The sequence below is a fragment of the Mauremys reevesii genome, linkage group 2, assembly GCF_016161935.1.
Source record: "Mauremys reevesii isolate NIE-2019 linkage group 2, ASM1616193v1, whole genome shotgun sequence".
Classification (NCBI taxonomy): domain Eukaryota; kingdom Metazoa; phylum Chordata; order Testudines; family Geoemydidae; genus Mauremys; species Mauremys reevesii.
The window spans coordinates 45529288-45547741 of record NC_052624.1 but is presented as its reverse complement, the minus strand read 5'-3'; the positions used below and the strand labels follow the sequence as shown (position 1 = coordinate 45547741).

The 18454-nt window shown below is 40.5% G+C and overlaps 1 protein-coding gene and 1 long non-coding RNA gene across 11 annotated transcripts in view; one reads left to right on the top strand and one right to left on the bottom strand.

Annotated features, from left to right (window-relative positions):
* Nucleotides 1-18454, top strand: part of PEX1 (peroxisomal biogenesis factor 1) — a 50057-nt gene that overhangs the window by 14856 nt on the left and 16747 nt on the right. For 5 of the 9 annotated variants that reach the window (XM_039523643.1, XM_039523636.1, XM_039523638.1 and 2 more), the window contains exons 7-17: nucleotides 605-728; nucleotides 997-1127; nucleotides 2190-2293; nucleotides 3821-3953; nucleotides 4630-4726; nucleotides 11134-11304; nucleotides 12254-12408; nucleotides 13570-13759; nucleotides 14003-14169; nucleotides 14939-15073; nucleotides 16449-16513. In XM_039523643.1, the coding sequence (XP_039379577.1) occupies nucleotides 605-728; nucleotides 997-1127; nucleotides 2190-2293; nucleotides 3821-3953; nucleotides 4630-4726; nucleotides 11134-11304; nucleotides 12254-12408; nucleotides 13570-13759; nucleotides 14003-14169; nucleotides 14939-15073; nucleotides 16449-16513 (1472 nt within the window). The remainder of the gene's footprint in view (nucleotides 1-604; nucleotides 729-996; nucleotides 1128-2189; nucleotides 2294-3820; nucleotides 3954-4629; nucleotides 4727-11133; nucleotides 11305-12253; nucleotides 12409-13569; nucleotides 13760-14002; nucleotides 14170-14938; nucleotides 15074-16448; nucleotides 16514-18454) is intronic. The other 4 variants (XM_039523637.1, XM_039523639.1, XM_039523641.1 and 1 more) reach the window with 1 other exon arrangement.
* LOC120397583 overlaps nucleotides 994-18454 on the bottom strand; it is a 36951-nt gene continuing 19490 nt past the window's right edge. The window contains exons 2-5 of one of the 2 annotated variants that reach the window (XR_005593872.1): nucleotides 8246-8871; nucleotides 7662-7730; nucleotides 6990-7319; nucleotides 994-1106 (exon numbers count right to left, since the gene is read on the bottom strand). This is a non-coding gene — a long non-coding RNA (uncharacterized LOC120397583). The remainder of the gene's footprint in view (nucleotides 1107-6989; nucleotides 7320-7661; nucleotides 7731-8245; nucleotides 8872-18454) is intronic. The other variant, XR_005593873.1, reaches the window with a different exon arrangement.

The following is an 18454-nucleotide window of genomic DNA, read 5'->3' as shown; positions in this document are numbered from 1 at the left end:
TAATATGGAGTTCTTCCTTTTTTTCTTTTCTACTTCAGCTCAAGTGATTTTAGTTCCCAAAGGAAGCAAAGAGAAAGGTGAAAAAATAGGTGAATAATATGCTAGGGATCCTCTTTTTCTTTCTGAACAGAGCTTCCTTCCTTCCCAAAGAGATCTCTGTTGATCTCCCTTGCCTTTGAGAAGAAGGATGCTCCAGTAGTTAAGGGGCTAGCATGGCATTCAAGAGGCCCAGTTTCAATTCCTTGCTGTGCCACAGACTTCCTGTGTGACCTTGGGCAAGATATTTAATCTCTCTGTACCTCAGTTTCCCGTCTGTGAAATGGGGATAATAGAACTTCCCTGCCTCCCAGGTATGTTGTGAGGATAAATACATTAGTGATTGTGAGGTGTTCTGACATTATGGTAACGGGAGTCATATCTGTATCCAACATAGATAGGTTGTTGGAAACTGAGGTTGTGACAGGACTTAGTATTATGAATGAACGATGCCATTAGAACTTTTTCCATCTGTGAGCTACCATTAGGAACAAATACCAACTGTACTGAAGGGTTATCATTTGGAAGGGAACAGCCTTAATAAAGTAACCCCCCCTTTCCTGTTTAGCATAAAGACATAAGTGAAGATGACATAAAATCTGCTTTTAGTTCGTGGCTGGAGGATACCACTACTGTTGATCTTCCCTGGATAATGACAGACACACACTGCATACAACTAGTTGTTAAAGAAGGTAAGGAAAACTATGTCCTCTGCTGTGGCTATGTCTGTATTCTCTCTGTATTATGAAATCTCTTTAGGCAACATTTCTTTTTTTAAATGGTGTTTGTATTCTGAGAGACATAACAGATGCTTCCTTCCATTTAAATTGTAGATGTACGTCAATCTTTAACAGTGATCTTAGTTTAATTTATTCAGTTTAGATTACATTTATTTAAAAAAAATATTACTGGGTTCATCTTGTGCTGAAGAAAAATAGAGTTAATTTGAAATCTTGATAGTTGTTCAGTGTGTTTCCACAGGAATGGAAGAGTTTATCCTTAGTGTAGTACATCCTTCTCACGCTGAAGAAAATAGATCGGAGAATATTTTTATGTTGGATCCCAGTTTGCTGCAGAAGACAAATATACAAGTAAATATCACATAGTATCAGGTATCAAGTAACTTAAATTCTGTTACATGTGGTGAAAAATAAAATTAACTCTGTATCATATGTGTCTGTTTCAATTATTAAGTAATTTAATGTTTTTGTGCCTGTGTTCATCACCATATATGCACATCTCATGTGTTACCTTATAGCATGAGGCTTGCTAAGACTCCACATAGTCCATAGTATTTTGGACCTAACTTCTGTAGCAATGATCAAATTCCCACTAAATTCAATGGGAACAGAATTAGGCCAACACTGAACAATTTTGAAAATTTCACTCTTCATATTTAATTGCCTTAAATACCTATTTCACCTTCCGCCCCCTTGGTACCCAAGACATTGTACTGTCTGGAACATGTGAGGTGGGGAGATGTTAATGGCTTATTCCATCAAATGTGAGGGATGCTTTCTCTCCACACCTGTCCCAGTTCATGCCATGCTCTTGCTCTCAAACTGCTTCTGTGTCCTGCGTCTCTCCCTTTTCCTGTAACCCCCCCACAGCCTCTTCTTATGGTGCAAGCATTCCCTTTCCTAAACAGCTTGTTGGGTCAAGATCTGAGTCTCCAATGTTAGCATACCCCACTATTGTTGCTGGTGATGAGCAAATTTTTTTATATTGATGCAGTTGTATGACAGAAAGAGTGACGAAAACTGTCCTGTTGCTCGGCAAACTTGTTCACTAAAGTAAAATAGAAGTTTATCCTTATTACTGCTGCCGCAGAACCACATCATTATCAGAAGACTGTGTCCAAGATTAGTCACGTTGGAGACATGTTAGCACTAGTATCCAAATGGACCTTATATATTATATGAAGAATTGGATTGATAATTGGGAGATAATTACCCTCTTTAACTAGTATGAGTGAAGCTTTCATCTATACCATTTTATCAATATGTGAGTCTTTCATGCAAGAATAGTTTCATCAAAACATTGTCAGTATTTTCTTCAAACACATTACACAAAGATGCAAATCAGTTTTGTACTTTTCTTTTGTAAATGTATATTTGATTTTTTAAATATTGACTTTTTCTTTTTGTTTATAGGTTCTTATACATCCTATGCCTACAGAAGCTGATGATGACAGAACACAGTCTACTATACATGATACTGACCAAATCCTTCCTTTCCACAAACTAAACAGTTTAGGGTGAGATATTTTGACAATGTCAAATATGGGAATTAAAAAAAGAGGATAAGAATTATAAAAAAAAAAAAAAAGGAGCCAGATATATTAGAAAATGCACAGCTTCTGGAAAAGTAAACTAGCTGTTAAAAATTCAGTGAAAAATGTAACTAGACATCTCTTTGCCTGGGTCAGGCTGACACAATACTTGGGACCTGATCATGTAATCACTTACTTATTTACACCTTTATTTTGCTCTTGTGAGTAGCCTTATTGTAATCAATGGGATTACTTACACAACTAAAGTGATGTACGTTCTAAAGTGTTTGCAGGATCGGATCCTTGGATGAGATGCCTTGAAGGACAACCTACTTTGACAAAGTCAGACCTGACAATTATAGGAGAGAGGTGGAAAGCAGTTATATCAGCCCTAGAAAGGTGAAGGTCCTTTTCCTTATGAACTGAAAAGAGGTTACCACACACTAAGTAGACACACCTGAGTCCAATCACCTTTTAAACCCCCCACTTCTGGTGAGAGAGGAAGAGGGGATGAGAAACAAGCTGCAGCAGGGAGAAAAGGCTTCTCCTGGGTGGAAGGCTGCTCGCCTCCCTATAAGGGAAATGACCTAGTTAGCTGCTGTTTGTGGAAGGACTGGCATCCAGAAGCCAGCGTAATAAGACAACACACAAGAAAGGGGCAAGGAAAGGCATTTATTTTTGTGTTATGAATTTGGAATTTTGTTTGGCTTACGAGAACTACTTGGGCCTACCCAATATTGACATATAAACCAGATTGAAAAATTAAAAGCCTCTGCAAGGGCCTTGCCATGCTATGCGCTCCCAGAAGCGGTGTTGATAATTCACTAGGTGGCGCTCTTCCCTCAATCTGTGCCAAACCAGGGCCTCAATAGTTTTAATGGGTACTATTCTGCTAGATGTTTCTTTTTTGTTGTTAGTATGTGTTTTCTTTCAGTTGAAATCTAAAACTGCTAGCTTGTTTGTGGATCTTAAAGGCGTGCTGTCAGGTTAAAAGTGACCCACAGTTTAGGAAAGGAGGTGAATAAAGGTAGCTTTAAGCCAATTTTGTGTTTCCCTAATTCTGGCCCAGGTCAAGGACCTTCGTTGTCCCCAGGCTGCTCTGAGTTATGCCAGCTTGTAATAGCTTTCTATAGGCTATTACACCAGTGTATAATAGCCAAAGCGTAGTATGCTCTGGCTATACCCTCTCCTGACCACACCCTTGGACACATCCTCTATGCCTGCATAAGGGAAGGCAGCTGGTGTAGAGCTTTTACAGTAGTTCTTCACTGGTTGGAAAACCACATGTGATGGGGATATTTTGCAAGGGCTAGCTATGGCCCTTTATGCCACTTGTGTAGTGTAGAAGTTCCATGGCATCTAACTGAAGGGAGCCGTAGATTTTCTTGAACATCTGAATCACTTAGGCATTTTCAGTATGTATAAATTCAAGTAGTTATTCTTACCTAGATTGAGTGTACTGAGACTGCCGTAGCTTGTCTAATGTTTTATTTGTTTTGCCTTACTTTGCAGAGGAGTGGGTAAACTAGGAACATCCTCCTTTGAGCACATAACCCACAGCCTCTTGGGACGCCCTTTATCTCAAAAGCTAGCTACCATAGCTGTGGGACTGCGCAGTGGAGCAGTCCTGCTCACAGGATCAAAGGTGTATTTCTACAACTCTCTTTACCTATATGCCAAAATAGTTTTCTTGCATTAACTTAATTTTAATACTCCAAACAGGCATTGTCAACCTGTTTCTTTTCTGCTACAAGGAATCAAAGAATAGCATTGAAAAAGAGCTGTTGGATTAACTAATCCACCTCCCCTGCCAATGCAGCATCAATTCTTCTGTTATATTTTAGTGTTTTTTACTATCTAAGTTTTAAATGCCCCTAACACTGGAGCTTCTATCACTTACCTTGTAAGATTATTCCACGCTGTGTTTTTACCCTTCAAATATGTGTAAACACTTATGCCTCAACATTATTTAACATTTATTTTAAAATTATTTGAATTTAAAAAAATCATAATTTTTTTTCCTAAACATTATCATGAAATGACTTCACACATTTGACCCTTAGTGATTCTCCTGCTATATTTCCCATGTTGTTCAATGGCAAATCCTGAATCCATTGAAATCTGTGAGAATTTTATCACTGATTTCAGTGGGATCAGAACTGGGCCTGTAGTAGGTACTACTATTGACAAGGAATGAAAATCACCCTGTATACAACCAGCCATCTGTGTTTCCTGAGGAATAGTCCACAGAAACAGAGAAAGAAGTAGTCTCTGTTACTCTGGATGTTGTTTTAGAAGACTACCCAACATTTATTTTGTAGGGAAGTGGAAAGTCAACATTAGCGAAGGCCATCTGCAAAGAAGCCTTTGATAGATTGGATGCTCATGTGGAAGTAATTGACTGTAAGGCTTTAAGAGGTATGACTATGATCATATTTTTTCACTCAACATTTGTTATAATAATAGGGAAGCATTCAGGGCTTATTTTATTATGTTCAAATTATCTACAGTATTATAAAACTTTGATCTAGCTATTTATTTGGGCTGCGTGGCTTTTCTTTAAAATGTTTTGTATTGTTTCTATAATGCATTTTGGTGCCTGGCAGTAAGCATCTTTATAAATTCATTGCATTGTGCTAGTTTCATCATTTAAGCTTATTCAAAATGTACACCTTTATAATTTTTTGTGCTTCTTCAAGTAGTGGCCCTGTGGGTGCTCCACTTGAGGTGTGCATTCTGAGATTTTCATCAGTAGTGTCCATTCAGCCAAAGGCTTATAGTGCTGCAAGAGATGAACTGCCCTCTGTACCTTCTTGACCACTCACCTGAGACAGTGTGTCCAATAGCATTCATTTACAATTCTGCCTGTTAACTAGTTTCTAGTCCATTTTTATTCTTTTGTAGTTTAATGAAGCTTGTTTTGTCTTTGGGGTATGCTGGAGTCTCCATGCTTCAAATGTTGCATCACTTGCTGGGACTCCTTTACAATGTAGGCACTGCTTCGGGCATACGCACATGCCCACTTAGTGCAAGAGCGACATGACTTTCATAAGCTGCTCTAGGAGGTAAAGGGAAATAAAACTCTGTCTTCTAGTGGTGGAATGCTCCCTCTGCCAGACTTCGGACCCTGGCCTGGAGACCCACACTTTCCAGCATGCTCCGAATGACCATAACCCTCTCTCATCATCTGCAGCTCACTCACCCTCCAGAACTTTGAGAGAGAAAAACAGACAGACAGATAGAGATCTGTTACAGATGCAGAGAAGACTCTGTCTAGGAGATCTGTGAAATCTCCTCAGAGAGAATTCTCCTCTAAAAGACCTCATACCAGAAATGTTCCCTTCAAAGGTTTCTGTGGAGGCTTCAAGCAGTCCTGCTACTGAGGCTTCCAGATTGAGCTTGAGCTTGTCTAAATCTCAGCTTGTCTTAAGTCTTGTCCCAGTGCCCAATGTACTGTTGAAGCATGAGCAGAGTACTAGAGATAAAGACTTCGCACCTAAGAAGCAGGAACCATCTGCACCAACTGTGCATCAGTATCTTGACCAACGGTTCAACCAGCATCAGTGCCTCAGCCTTCTACATCTGGAGCTCACCAAGTCTTTACACAAGTCTACCCAGTACCACAGGAATTCAGATTCTCCAGGGATTTAATTTGTCTCAGGTGAGCCTGAGACTCCTCTGGTGAGCTCGTTTAGACTCCAAGTACCACAGCCTGCATTATCTTTGATACCCCACCTTTCACTAGTACCTTATGATTCCCCAGTACCCACACAGCCAGACAAGCAGATCATCACTGCCATCTGCTCTGCTGTCACACTATGTAGACGAGAGCTCTTCAGACTCTCAAATATCAGCTCAGAGCTTTCATATCTATTTACCCAAACTAATTCTCCTGAAGATGTTCAGGATAGGACATTTCACTGCCTTCATGATATCAGCTGATTCAACACCCTCCCTGGTATGACCAGTCCTGGATAACTCCCCTGTTTCTTTATAGATCAGTTCAGTGGCCATACGGGAACCTTGGGACATTATATCACCAGCAATTTTCTAAGGCACCTAACACTCATTCGGAACATCAGAGACAGTTTTCCCTGCTCCCATCCATCCCTCCTTAGCAATTCCTCCTGCAGGAGGAAACATTTGAGGAGCAAGAAAGGAGGGATGAGGAGGAGGCTACTCCTCAGACAAATATTTTATCATTCTCTCCAGGTGAAGCAGTTATGCCTCCTCCATCTCACATGGATGACTTCAAACAGTTCCTGGACTGGATGAAGAGTGTGACAGATGTGCTCTGAATTCCAGCAGAAGTCGTCCAAGAAACCCAGCATAAATTATGGGACATTCTACATACACCATCTTTATCACAGGTGGCCCTGCCTGTGCATGAGATGCTGTTGGAACTGCCAAAAGAATTTGGCAAACTCTTGCCACTGCCATCCCAACAGCTAAGAGGGTGAATTAAAAAATACCATGTCCTGCCTAAGGGGCTCAGAATTTATATTTTCTCACCCCACCCCCAACTCCCTAATTGCGGATGCAGTCAATAAACAGAACAGGCACACCATTCAAAGGCTACCCTAGATAACAAGGACCAAAAGCCTTTAGTTGTATTTGTTCACAAGAGTTATTCGTCTGCCACCCTGCAGTTTAGAAATGTGAATAACCAGGTGATACTCACAAAATATAATCACATAGTCTATGAAATCTATATGAAGTCTTTTACAGAGCATCTCCCCAGAAACACTGGCAGCCATTTCAGGCTATCATTAATGAGGGGTATCGCTTGGCCAGGATGACTTTACAGGCTTCTGTTGATGCAACTGACATGGCAGCTCATTCCATCTCCACAGCTATGGTGGCTGCAATCCTCAGGTTTCCTATATGACATCCAAGACACTGTAAAGGACCTCCCTTTTAATGGCCTCAAATTATTCAGCGAGACCACGGAGGAGTCAGTACATTCCTTGAAGTATTCTAGGGCAACACTTGACTTGTTGGATATGTGCATCTACAAACAAAAAGGAGGTTCAGTAGATCCCTGATGGCTCAAGGGTACCACCTATCCCAGCTTTCCACCTACCACTGAGTATGTGAGCCACCTGAGAAGGAACCCAGATTGCAGAAAGGAAAACCCTACATGACTACCACCCTGTTGATGCAACAAACATCATCTGTGAAACATTCCTTCTGATGCATTGGTTGAGGACCATGAACGTTCCCACAATCTGGGCCAGATGCCACACCATCCTGCCCAGTTTATTCTCCCACCTTTTGGGGGTTGTCTCTTCCATTTCTACCGTTCATGGGAGAAGTTTATTTCCAACAGATGGGTACTGGAAAAAGTTCAAACCTGAGTTTTAATGTCATCTCTCTATTTGCAAGGCTCGGTCTTCAGCTCAGCACCACAAAGTCCTTCTTCCTACCAGTAGAGCAGATAGAGGTTATTGGAGTCACTCTGATGCTACAGCATCTAGAGCCTGTCTACCAAGGGACAGATTCCTCACCCTGACAAAATGAATTGCATGAGTTCAACTAAGTCCTCAAGTCACTGCCTCAGGTCATGGCAGTGTTCACCTTATATGCCTATTTGCATCTGCACTGCTTCCAATCCTATATCAGGTCAGTTGATATCCCCAACAGGGACAGTATGAACAAGTTTAGCTCTGCCCCTCAAAGTGTGTTAGTCTCCCTTAACTGGTGGAAGAATCCAGACAAGGTGTGTTCAGGGGTTCCTTTCATACATTGCCCTCTCGCCATTACAGTTGTTTTGGACACGTTCCTCTTCATATAGGGAGTTCACCTACAGGATCACATTGTACAGAGAAGGTGGACCACACAGGAGTCCACCATTTACATCAACATTCTATACCCAATAACCTTAGTAGGCACTTCACGTGGGAACTCAACAAATTTGTACTCAGATATTTCTCTCACCTGGGGTTTTCCAGCAATAGATCTCTTTGCCATTGTTCCCAGCTGAAGATTCATGAACTTCTGCTCGAGGGGAGGTCTGGGTCATCGTTCTTGGGGGCTTGACTTTCTCCTCTTATGGTCGAAGAACCTTCTACATGTCTTTCCTCCAATGCTGCTAATCCTCAGGGACCTGAACAAAACCAGACAGGACAGAGCCACAGGCATTTTGATTGCACCACCCTGGCCAAGATAAGTATGGTTCCCTTATCTCCTTCACCACTCCTCTTGACTGGCTATCAATTTACCATTGATGCCCAGCCTTCTCTTGTGGGACACAGGGAACATTCTTCACCCCTATCTCAAAACTCTGACTCAAAGCCTGGTACCTGGATGGTTGTCAGAGATAGAGCTCTCCTGTTCCAGGGAGGTGCAGGAGGTCCTGCTGAACAGTAGAAAAGAATCCACCAGGAAAACTTACCTTCAGAAATGAAAAAGATTTTACCATTGGTGCACTCACCAACACCTGTCTCCTATGGATTTTTCCATCTCAGAAGTTTTAGAATACTTTAGAGTACCCCAAAGAAAGGGAGGTCTCTCCTGGAGCTCCACTGAAGTCCATCTGGCAGCCACCACAGTATTTCATTTGCCTGTAGAAGAGTCATGTGTTTGCTCACCTCACAATTTCTGGATTTATTAAATAGTTACCAAACCTTTTCCCACATGTCAGGGAGCCCACCCCAACCTGGATCTTGAACCTAGTTCTCAATTTGACAAAATCTCCCTTTAAACCAACAGCTACCGGTATGCTTTTATACCTTTCTATGAAAATGCCTTTGTGAGCTAGGGGCTTTAATGGCTGACCCTTTTGTACTGTTTTCTTCAAAGATGACGTGTCCCTCTGGCTACATCTACAGTTCCTACCTAAAGTCAGTTCAGACTTTCATATAAATTGGACTATTCATCTCCCCATATTTTATCCTGAACCCCATCAAACTAGGGAAGATGCTGCCCTCCGTACTTTGGGATATTAGGAAGATAATGGCATGCCATTTTGACAGGACTAAACCTTTTTTAAACTTCTCTGAGGCTATTTGTATCTTTTGCAGACAGAGCTTAAGGTACACCAGTGTCTACTGAGATATTTTCTAACTGGGTTTCCACCTGTATTTTTTAATGCTAAGAAGTCACTAACATGCCAGGCCTACTCATAATTAAGGCTATGTTTTAGTCATGGGTATTTTTAGTAAAAGTCACGGACAAGTCACAGGCAGTAAAAAAAATTCACAGCGCGTGACCTGTTCATGACTTTTACTAAAAATACCCATGACTAACACTTTGGGGCGGGGGGGAAGCTGAGACCCCTGCTGGTTCCAGGCCAATGGAAGCTGCGGGGGCGGTGCATACAGGCAAAGGCAGTGACCACGCCTCCTCCTAGCAGCTGAGCGAGGGGTATGTCCAGGTAAGCGCCGTCCAGAGCCCACCTCACCTCGTCTCATGCCCCAGTCCCCTGCCCTCTCCCACACCCAAAGACTGAAGTTCCCATCTCCTTCAGGGGTTACTGCTCAGGAGTCATCTCGAGTGGCGCAGCCATAGGGATGCTACTCAGAGAAGGAGAGGTTGCTTACCCTGGACAGTAGCTACAGTTCTTTGAGATATGTGTCCCTATGGACTCTCCACTATTCACCCTCCATCGCCTCTGCTTCATAGTCTTTTATCTCTGCATGACTTTGCAATGGAGAAGGAAGTGAAGGCGGTTCATCTGTTGCAGCCACATATACCCTTGTTATGGGGCACAAGGCTAACTATGGCACATAAATGAACTGAACGGAAACTGCTGTCAAAAATTTCCAAGTGAAGGCACATGCGCAGCTCAAGTGGAGCATGCATAGACACACACATCTTGAAGAACTCCAGCTACTGTACAGGGTAAGCAACATCTTCCCAGAATTCAACCACAACCTCAGTGTTTAGTCCCCATTACTATGAAATAAAGAAAGAAAGTGTGCAAGTTGGACTGTGTAGTTTTTCTCTGTGCTGGCTGGAACAAAAGTAGTTGAGTATAATTATATCTATACTCTTTTTCTCATGAACAGGTGAAAGTATATCAAATTAGTGAGAACTAATTTTTTTTGTATGTTAAGGAATGTACAAACTTCACATTGTATAGCATAGCCTTTAGTTTCTAATTCAAGTTTGGCCTAGAAATTTTAATATTTTTACGAATTTTATAGATCTAATGTAAATGACTTTGTCCATCTGATGAAAAATAACTTTTAAAAAAAGCAAACATTTAAAATAAATATTCTTTATATACAGTTTTATTGGAAAACCAGGAATGGTGAATTATAAAACCTGACATTCTTCTGAAGGTTTTGTTAAATTTTCAGTGTTCGCTGAACTATAGCAGTATTGACAATTTCTAATTGTTGTATGTACCAACAACTTATTGATTTCAAATTGTGCTAGTTGTCTTTGTTGAACAACATTCAGGTTCTCTTGTGAGTTCAAAAGGGCTTAGGTGCAACATAAAGGGTAGGAGGGCAAATACGGCTTATTGCCACTTTTCCACTGACCGTCCTTTCCTTATAATCCTGGGCTTTATATAGTTCTGAAGCTGTTCTAGTTTACTCTGATGTTGTATAAACTAAAGATTCGGTTGTGTTGGAGGGCTGTGTCTGGCCATTCCCCCTTCTGCCCTCAGCATGATCCCTGTTCCAGGGGAGGAGGCGAGCATTCGTGAGGAACTGGCATAGCCAGATGAAGGTTCCTTCCGTAAAGGAGAAGCTTTAGCCGTCCATTTAGAGTTATTTTAAGTCCCTTTGCATTGTCAGCACAAAGAAATAAATCAAACTCAAAGTTTTAATTTTTTCATGCTGTGTTTTGTTACTAAGATTGTATTTTTGTTTTAGGAAAAAGATTAGAAAACGTACGAAAAAAAGTGGAGGAAGTTTTTCTAGAGGCAGCATGGAGACAACCATCCATTCTTCTGATGGATGATCTTGATCACATTGCTGGAGTTCCTTCTGCACCAGAGCATGAGAACAGCCCTGAAGCAGTTCAGAGCTATAGACTTACACATGGTAATGCTATGCTAACAGCTTCTGGGTATTTTTTTTTTCCTGTTGCTTCTTATGTGTCTGGATAAAAATGTATTGTAATTTAGAATTTCTTGTACCTGAATCACAGTTGTCTGGACAGTTCTATTTTCATCACCCCAACTTCTGGATCATTTAGCATTCTATGTTGTTCACACCTTAGATAAACTGCCACAGTTTACAAATTCCAGATTAATCTTGAACCAGTATTAATATAGATTATTATGCATAAGTAGCATTTCATTTAACTGAATGTGTACCTTTCTTATCTACTTGGTGCACTTCATTGTGTGCAAGTCATCGGTTATTTTATTTAAATTTTTACACACCATAGTCTTTAAGTGAAGAACTGGAAAATGCATCCTCCATACAATCTTTTTCTCTAAAGTGCAGCCAACATTAAAATCTCTCCCCGTAAACGTTTTCAGTACAAGAGACTGAAATAATATGAAATAATCAACATCAATGTATTTTATTATTTTAACTGTGTTAAATTATGCCCTTGTTGTAGGATTTAAGCTATAACATATCTTCAATTTTCTAAGCAGTGTCAAACGGAGATTGCAACTTTTTCCTGACTATGCTGCAGAGTTGGGATTATAGCTTTCTACATTTTATTCATTCCAGATACAGCAGCGGAATTCACAGTAGAGAAAATCTTCTTTAATATCACAGGGTAGACATCATCAGTAACTATACAAGTTTAGTTCTAGGCAAAGCATTTCTGACAGTGTTTCCTTGTTGGAGTAGACTGTGCCTTGAAAAATAAATGCATTTGTTAAGATGATAACAGTTCTATAATACATTATAGGAAAGTTAGTGTAGTAGTCGGTGTTATTATAATATCTCCAGTACTATAAAAATACTCAGCATTAATAAACGTATGAAATTTATAATCTTTTATTACTCATGAAACAATGTCTTCTATATCTAGTTTTGAAAGATGTGATAAAAGAAGTTATTTCCATGGGCAGTTTGATTGCATTAATTGCCACAAGCCAGTCTGAACATTCTCTGCATCCTTCCCTTGTTTCTGGTCAAGGAGCTCATATATTTCAATGCTTCAAACATATCCAGCCTCCAGACCAGGTAAATGCAATAATTTAATAACTTGGTCAAAATGTTGGTTTTGACTTCCCTACAGCCTCAGATGCTGCACCAAAGAGGTAACAAAAAAGGATAGTTTGCTGCTGAAGTTGAGATAAATCAAAACCAAAAACATAACGCTATTGGGGGATTTTAAGAGATCTTCTGTGATATTAAATAGCATATAACTTTTCTATATGTTATCTTCAGGGTTCCTTTTTGGAAAAAAACACCAAAAGTTATGCCTAGTGGTGAGTCTGTCTCCCACCACTTAACAGACACTTCACCATAACGTATACTTTCCCAAATTGTATTTGGGTTGTAAAATATTTAAAGGGAACTAGTTTGTTTTAATTCAAAAATTTGTTTAATTTAATATATTCTTCTACTCTTAAAAATAGACTATATTGAAATGGTACAAAAGAAATGGCAACCAGTTTATTAAATATAGTGTTCTCTAAGGAAAAATAAAAAGATTTGCATTTTGTGAGAGAATGCCCACAACATTTTGGAATCGTACCCAAGTTTATGGTGCTTATTGTTCTCCTGTCATAAATGAGCCATTTAAAAAATCAAGGACTGCATTCAGATCTCTAAGTGCTGACTTGTGGCAGAAGAAAAGACTTCCCCTGAAAAACTATGTTGTATGACAACTCTGTAATCTGAAATTACCCAGACTTGTTTTTTAACCAGTGTCCAAATACAAATGAAAATTTCAAGTATAGGCCTTATTCTACAAGGCAGTTGAGGGTACTCGGCACCTCTCAGGATCAGGCCCTTTATACCTGTGTGATTTGGTCTGTTTGTTCCTAGGATTTCTCATTCTTCATTTCTGATTTGGAATTTATTCCAGTGCTTGTGATGCAGATATGACTGGGATAGAATAGAAAGATTAATTTCTGAAATGATCATTGCTGGGCTAGAGGTTACAGTGGTCAATTAGTCATTTAGAATTGTGAAGCTGGTGAACTCTTAGAAAAAGTCAGATAAAAGAATCAATTTTTCTTTCAATTTGTGTATTTTTATATATTAGTCACAAAACTTCTATGTTGAATGAAATGTTAACTGTTTTCATTATCTGAAACATTTGAGTCTTCTAAGCTTAAGGTAATTCATATCTGTGTAAAACTATGTATAAATTCACTGTCTATTTTTATTTTTCAGCTGCAAAGGTATGAATTACTGCATTCCATTATAGAAAATAAATTGAACTCCAATATAAACAGATTCTATGATCTTGATCTCCAGCATATTGCAAAGGAAGCAGAAGGGTTTATAGCTAGAGATTTTACAATGCTAGTGGATCGTGCCATACACTCCTGTGTTTCTAATAAGGGAGCGTGCAACAAGGAAGGTATGTGAAGTCACCAAATCTCTACTCTGTTTTAGTTGTACCATATGTCACGTGCTTGCAGTAATACAAAAGCAAGAAGTTATAGTAAAACTGTCTCTATATTTAACATTTAAAATGCATTTAACTGTTATTTAGAAAGTTTTGTTGTCTTTGATATCATATGCATATATTCCTTTTTTCCCCCCACATAAGGGTAAATTGATTTTAACGAGTTTGTTTTGTTCCTGGTGGTTTTTTCAACAGACTTGAATCTGTCAACCTTAGACTTTCAAAAAGCTTTAAAAGATTTTACTCCTTCATCTCTGAGAAATGTTAACCTACACAAACCTAAAGACTTGGGCTGGGACAGGATTGGTGGCTTAAAGGATGTACAGCAAATTCTCATGGATACCATCCAGTTACCCACAAAGGTACCCTTTTCTTTTAAACCAGGAACAAGTGCTTCAGTACTTTACAAACCATTGTGTTTCTGGAACTCTGATAAACAATTTTACTTTGTGGCGCAGCTACTCCTAGAAAAAATGGACTCTTACAGTTACAGCACAGAACTTGCAGTCCTGGTGGAAGGAGGACTAAGGTGCCTTTAAGCCATTTTTGCACCCTCTCTTACCTGAGATGTTCTGAAGGCTTGAGAGGCCTAGAGAACATAACATAGGCATTCCAGATCTATGGGCCATAATGCTGCCCAGAAGCTCCGCAGTATTGCAGCCTTGACCTGGACACATTCCTCCCAACCCCAGGCTTGTCTTCCACCCCTTGGCTTGTAAGTTGGTCCTGAGAAGGTAACATTACTACAGCTATCTTCTGCAGTGCCTGAACCAGAGAACTCCTCCCTTATTCGGTTATGGAGCTTTTAGTACCCTTTTACATCAGCCTGGCTCTTTTACCCAGTGTAAAGGTACCAGAGTAAGGGTGAGAAACTGACCCTAGAGCTTTTCAAAGAAATGGTTTGGATCTTTTTATAATAGGCTACTTTAATATAACCCAATTATATAATTATAATATAACTGATAATATCAGTTGAGATGAGCCCTTCTGGTGATAATGTGGATGAGGTAAGTAATCTCATAAGAATGTCCATATAAATAAACACTCGTCAGAAGCCAATTATTATGCTATGTTACCAAATAATTACTTATTTGGAAATAGATATTACTCTTGATGACTCTGTATTTTCAGTATCCAGGATTATTTGCAAACCTCCCGATACGACAGAGGACAGGAATTTTGTTGTATGGTGCTCCTGGAACAGGAAAAACTCTATTAGCAGGTGTAGTTGCCCGAGAGAGTGGAATGAATTTTATCAGCATCAAGGTAACAAAGTTTTGATGGTTTATTAGATCTTTGTATTAACACAAAAAATCCTAACATAGTTACTTTGTGTGTGTGTAATATATATGTAAAAACAAATACCAAAATAAGAAACTCACTTTTAAAATGAAGTAATTGTCATGACCACAAAGAAACTGTTACAACATTTAATTTTTCCGCTGTGGATAAATACTTACATAGTCATTGGGCCAGATATTTTTTTTGGGGGGTGGGGGGAGGAGGGGAGAGGGAGGGAGAGAGAGAGAGAGATAATATGCTGTAGTCTAGAGGTTAGGGCACCTGCTGGGATGTAGGAGACCCAGGGTCCAGTCCCCCTGCTCCAATCACTCTTTTGTTATTTATCCACAGTGGAACAGGTTCAACAGGAGAGACTGAAGGGACTCTCCCTTTCTCCCCTCATCAGAATATCCCATAGCTCAGTGGCTAGAGCAGTCTCCTGGGAGGTGGGAGACCCCTGTTCAAATCCTTCTCCCTCCATGAGAGGCGAATATTGAAGCTGGCTCTCTCATCTCAGGTGAGTGCTCTAACCACTAGGCTAAAAGTTAGAAGGTGGCACTGCCAGGGCAATTTTGAATGGGGGCCAATTCAGTAGGCTTGCTCAGCAGCCACCTACAGGGTTGAGCCCTTCACACAAGATAGGTGGGCAAATGCCTATTTCTATCTTTCCCCAGTTTGTGAATCAGGCCTGGTCTACACTGTGGGAGGGGCAAGCTAAGTCGGTCTAAGTTACGCAACTTCAGCTACATTTTTTTCGTAGCTGAAGTTGACGTACTTAGAGCTACTTACCAGTGTCTTCACTGCAGTAGATTGACTGCTGACGCTCCCCTGTCGACTCTTCCTACGCTTCTCGCTCCGGTGGAGTACCAGAGTCGATGGGAGAGCGCTCAGCGGTCAATTTATCACATCTTCACTAGAAGCAATAAATCGACCCCCGCTGGATTGATCACTCCGGAGGTAAGTGTAGACATGCCCTCTGAGAGTTTTATCTGTAATTAATCACTAAGAATTTTTTAGAAAATGTTATGTATTCTTAATTTCTTCTTCTTTATAAAAGGATTCTAACTCAGGGGTAATGCAGCTGGCCAGAATAGTATAATGTATCTTCAGAACACAATCCATAGACTTGTGATACTGTAACACATTTCCCTTTATAGCAGGAAAACTGAGTGTCAATGAAATTAGCACTACCTGGCACAATTTATCTAGTTTTTTGACTCACCTGGGAACCACTGCTTGCCCATTACTTTGAAATTCTCTAGTGCTTGTATAAATAACCCACCTTGCTAATAGAGTCCACAGTGATATGGAATTAAGAAAAACCACAACTCCTGAGTCTTCTCATTTTGCTATTTTACAGGGACCAGAGCTCCTCAGTAAATATATTGGAGCAAGTGAGCAAGCTGTTCGAGATGTCTTTAACAGGTTAGTTCTCTAAGAATAAATGTTGTTGTAAATGGATTCCACTTTCATGGCTGATGCTAAAAATAATTATTTGAATTTCCTAGTCAGCAGTCTGAAGGAGCAGGCTTAATGGGTCTTGATCATTAGGTCTGAAATAGCTAGACATGCTGAAACCACATGTTAAAATACTGACAGGGTCAACTTAACCTTCATTCTTCATAATTTGATAAATTGAGTTCCTTGCAGTTTATTATGTAGGTGGCCTTCGGGTAAGACTTTTTACAAACATGTTTGCTTGTATTGACATTAAAGTTTCCATAGTATTTTAACACCACAATTGTGAACTTCAGAAGGAAATAGACATAAGTACAAAATAAAGTATAAAATATTAATGGTAGTTAACTGGAAATCCTGTTCTTCAAAGCAGCTCATTTCCACAGGAAACCGTAATAGTTGCTGCCTTCTGTAATTAAATGTAACTATATTAGGACTTTTCTACATCAGGGGTGTCCAACCTACTGCCCGGGGGCCATACATAACCCACCAAAGCATTTCATAAGGCCCACTGTTTGCTTTGCACAATATACTAATAGCAAATTCATTAGCATTTTGTCATCATGTTTACATAAGTGTATAAATAGACAATACTATACATAGGTTGTCTACAAACATACAAAACAAGCTGAACTGAAAATATAAACCAATACAGGTGATTTAAAATCTTATTAAAATCTGTAGAATTTGTTTGGCCCACACAAGGTTGGGCTTAGGTTACTCCTGGGGGAATTCTGTGCCACTGCACGTGCGCATAATTGATGAGTCTCTCATAATTTTAATTTTTTGCCCAGAAAAAAGCTTCTGCTGGAATGTTGCTGCAGTTTCACCTTTTGCTCACCAGAGGGCACTGTGGCAATAGAACACAGCAACCACTCCCAGCCTGCTAGAGAAGAGAAAGAGCCTGCCGCCTTCACAGCACTTGTCAGGCCACGTCAAGAGACAGGGGTTATGGGGAGACAGACAGCATGCGGCTGCTGTGCGGTCAGACAGGGGCTCATAAGGGCTAGTAGGGGGAGGACAGACGGGCTGAATGGGAGTGGAGGCCCAGGGCCACAGGAGGAAGGAGGTGCAGGGCCACATGGGCAGAGCGAGAGTGGGTGCAGAGCTACAGGGGGAAGGGGCTGGCTGAGTGGGGGCACAGAGACACATGGGGAGGGGTGCAGGGACACAGGGACGGGAGTGGCTGAGTGGGGGCACAGAGACACATAGGGATGCGGGGGGCGGGGTGCAGGACCACACAGGAACAGGGGGGTGTCTGAGTGGGGGTGGAGGGACATGTGGATAGGGCGTGCAAGGATACATGGGGGTGCAGGGACACATGGGGACAGGGCAGAAGTGCCTGACTGAATGGGAGAAGCTAGGGGTCAGCCAGGGTCTGCATGGTGAAGCTCTCTAACAGTCCCTCTCCGCCCCTCAAAAAAACCTGTTCCATACTTTTCCCACTCATATCCAACAACCCTCCTGTAGTGTTACAGACATACTTGCTGACAGGTATTTTGAAATAAATGACCAAAAATAATTGAAACCAGTGTGATTATATTGTGTTATTTTGACAAATAAAATAAGCTGAATTTGAAAATATTGTGCACGGAATTTTTAATTTTTTGGTACAGAATTTCCCAAGGAGTATTAGGTTTATGTGGCCCTCCTGTGTAATAAGGTTGCACACGACTGGCCTACATGAACACTGAGTTCGTGGCAAGCCGAGATATAAATCTACCCTTCAATAGCTTGCCATACAGGGGTTATTAAACTGAGGGTCAGGACCCATCACAAGGTTATTACATGGGGGGTCATGAGCTGTCAGTCTCCACCCAAACCCCACTTTGCCTCCAGCATTTATAATGATGTTAAATATGTAAAAGTGTTTTTAATTTATAAGGAGGGGTGGCACACAGAGGCTTG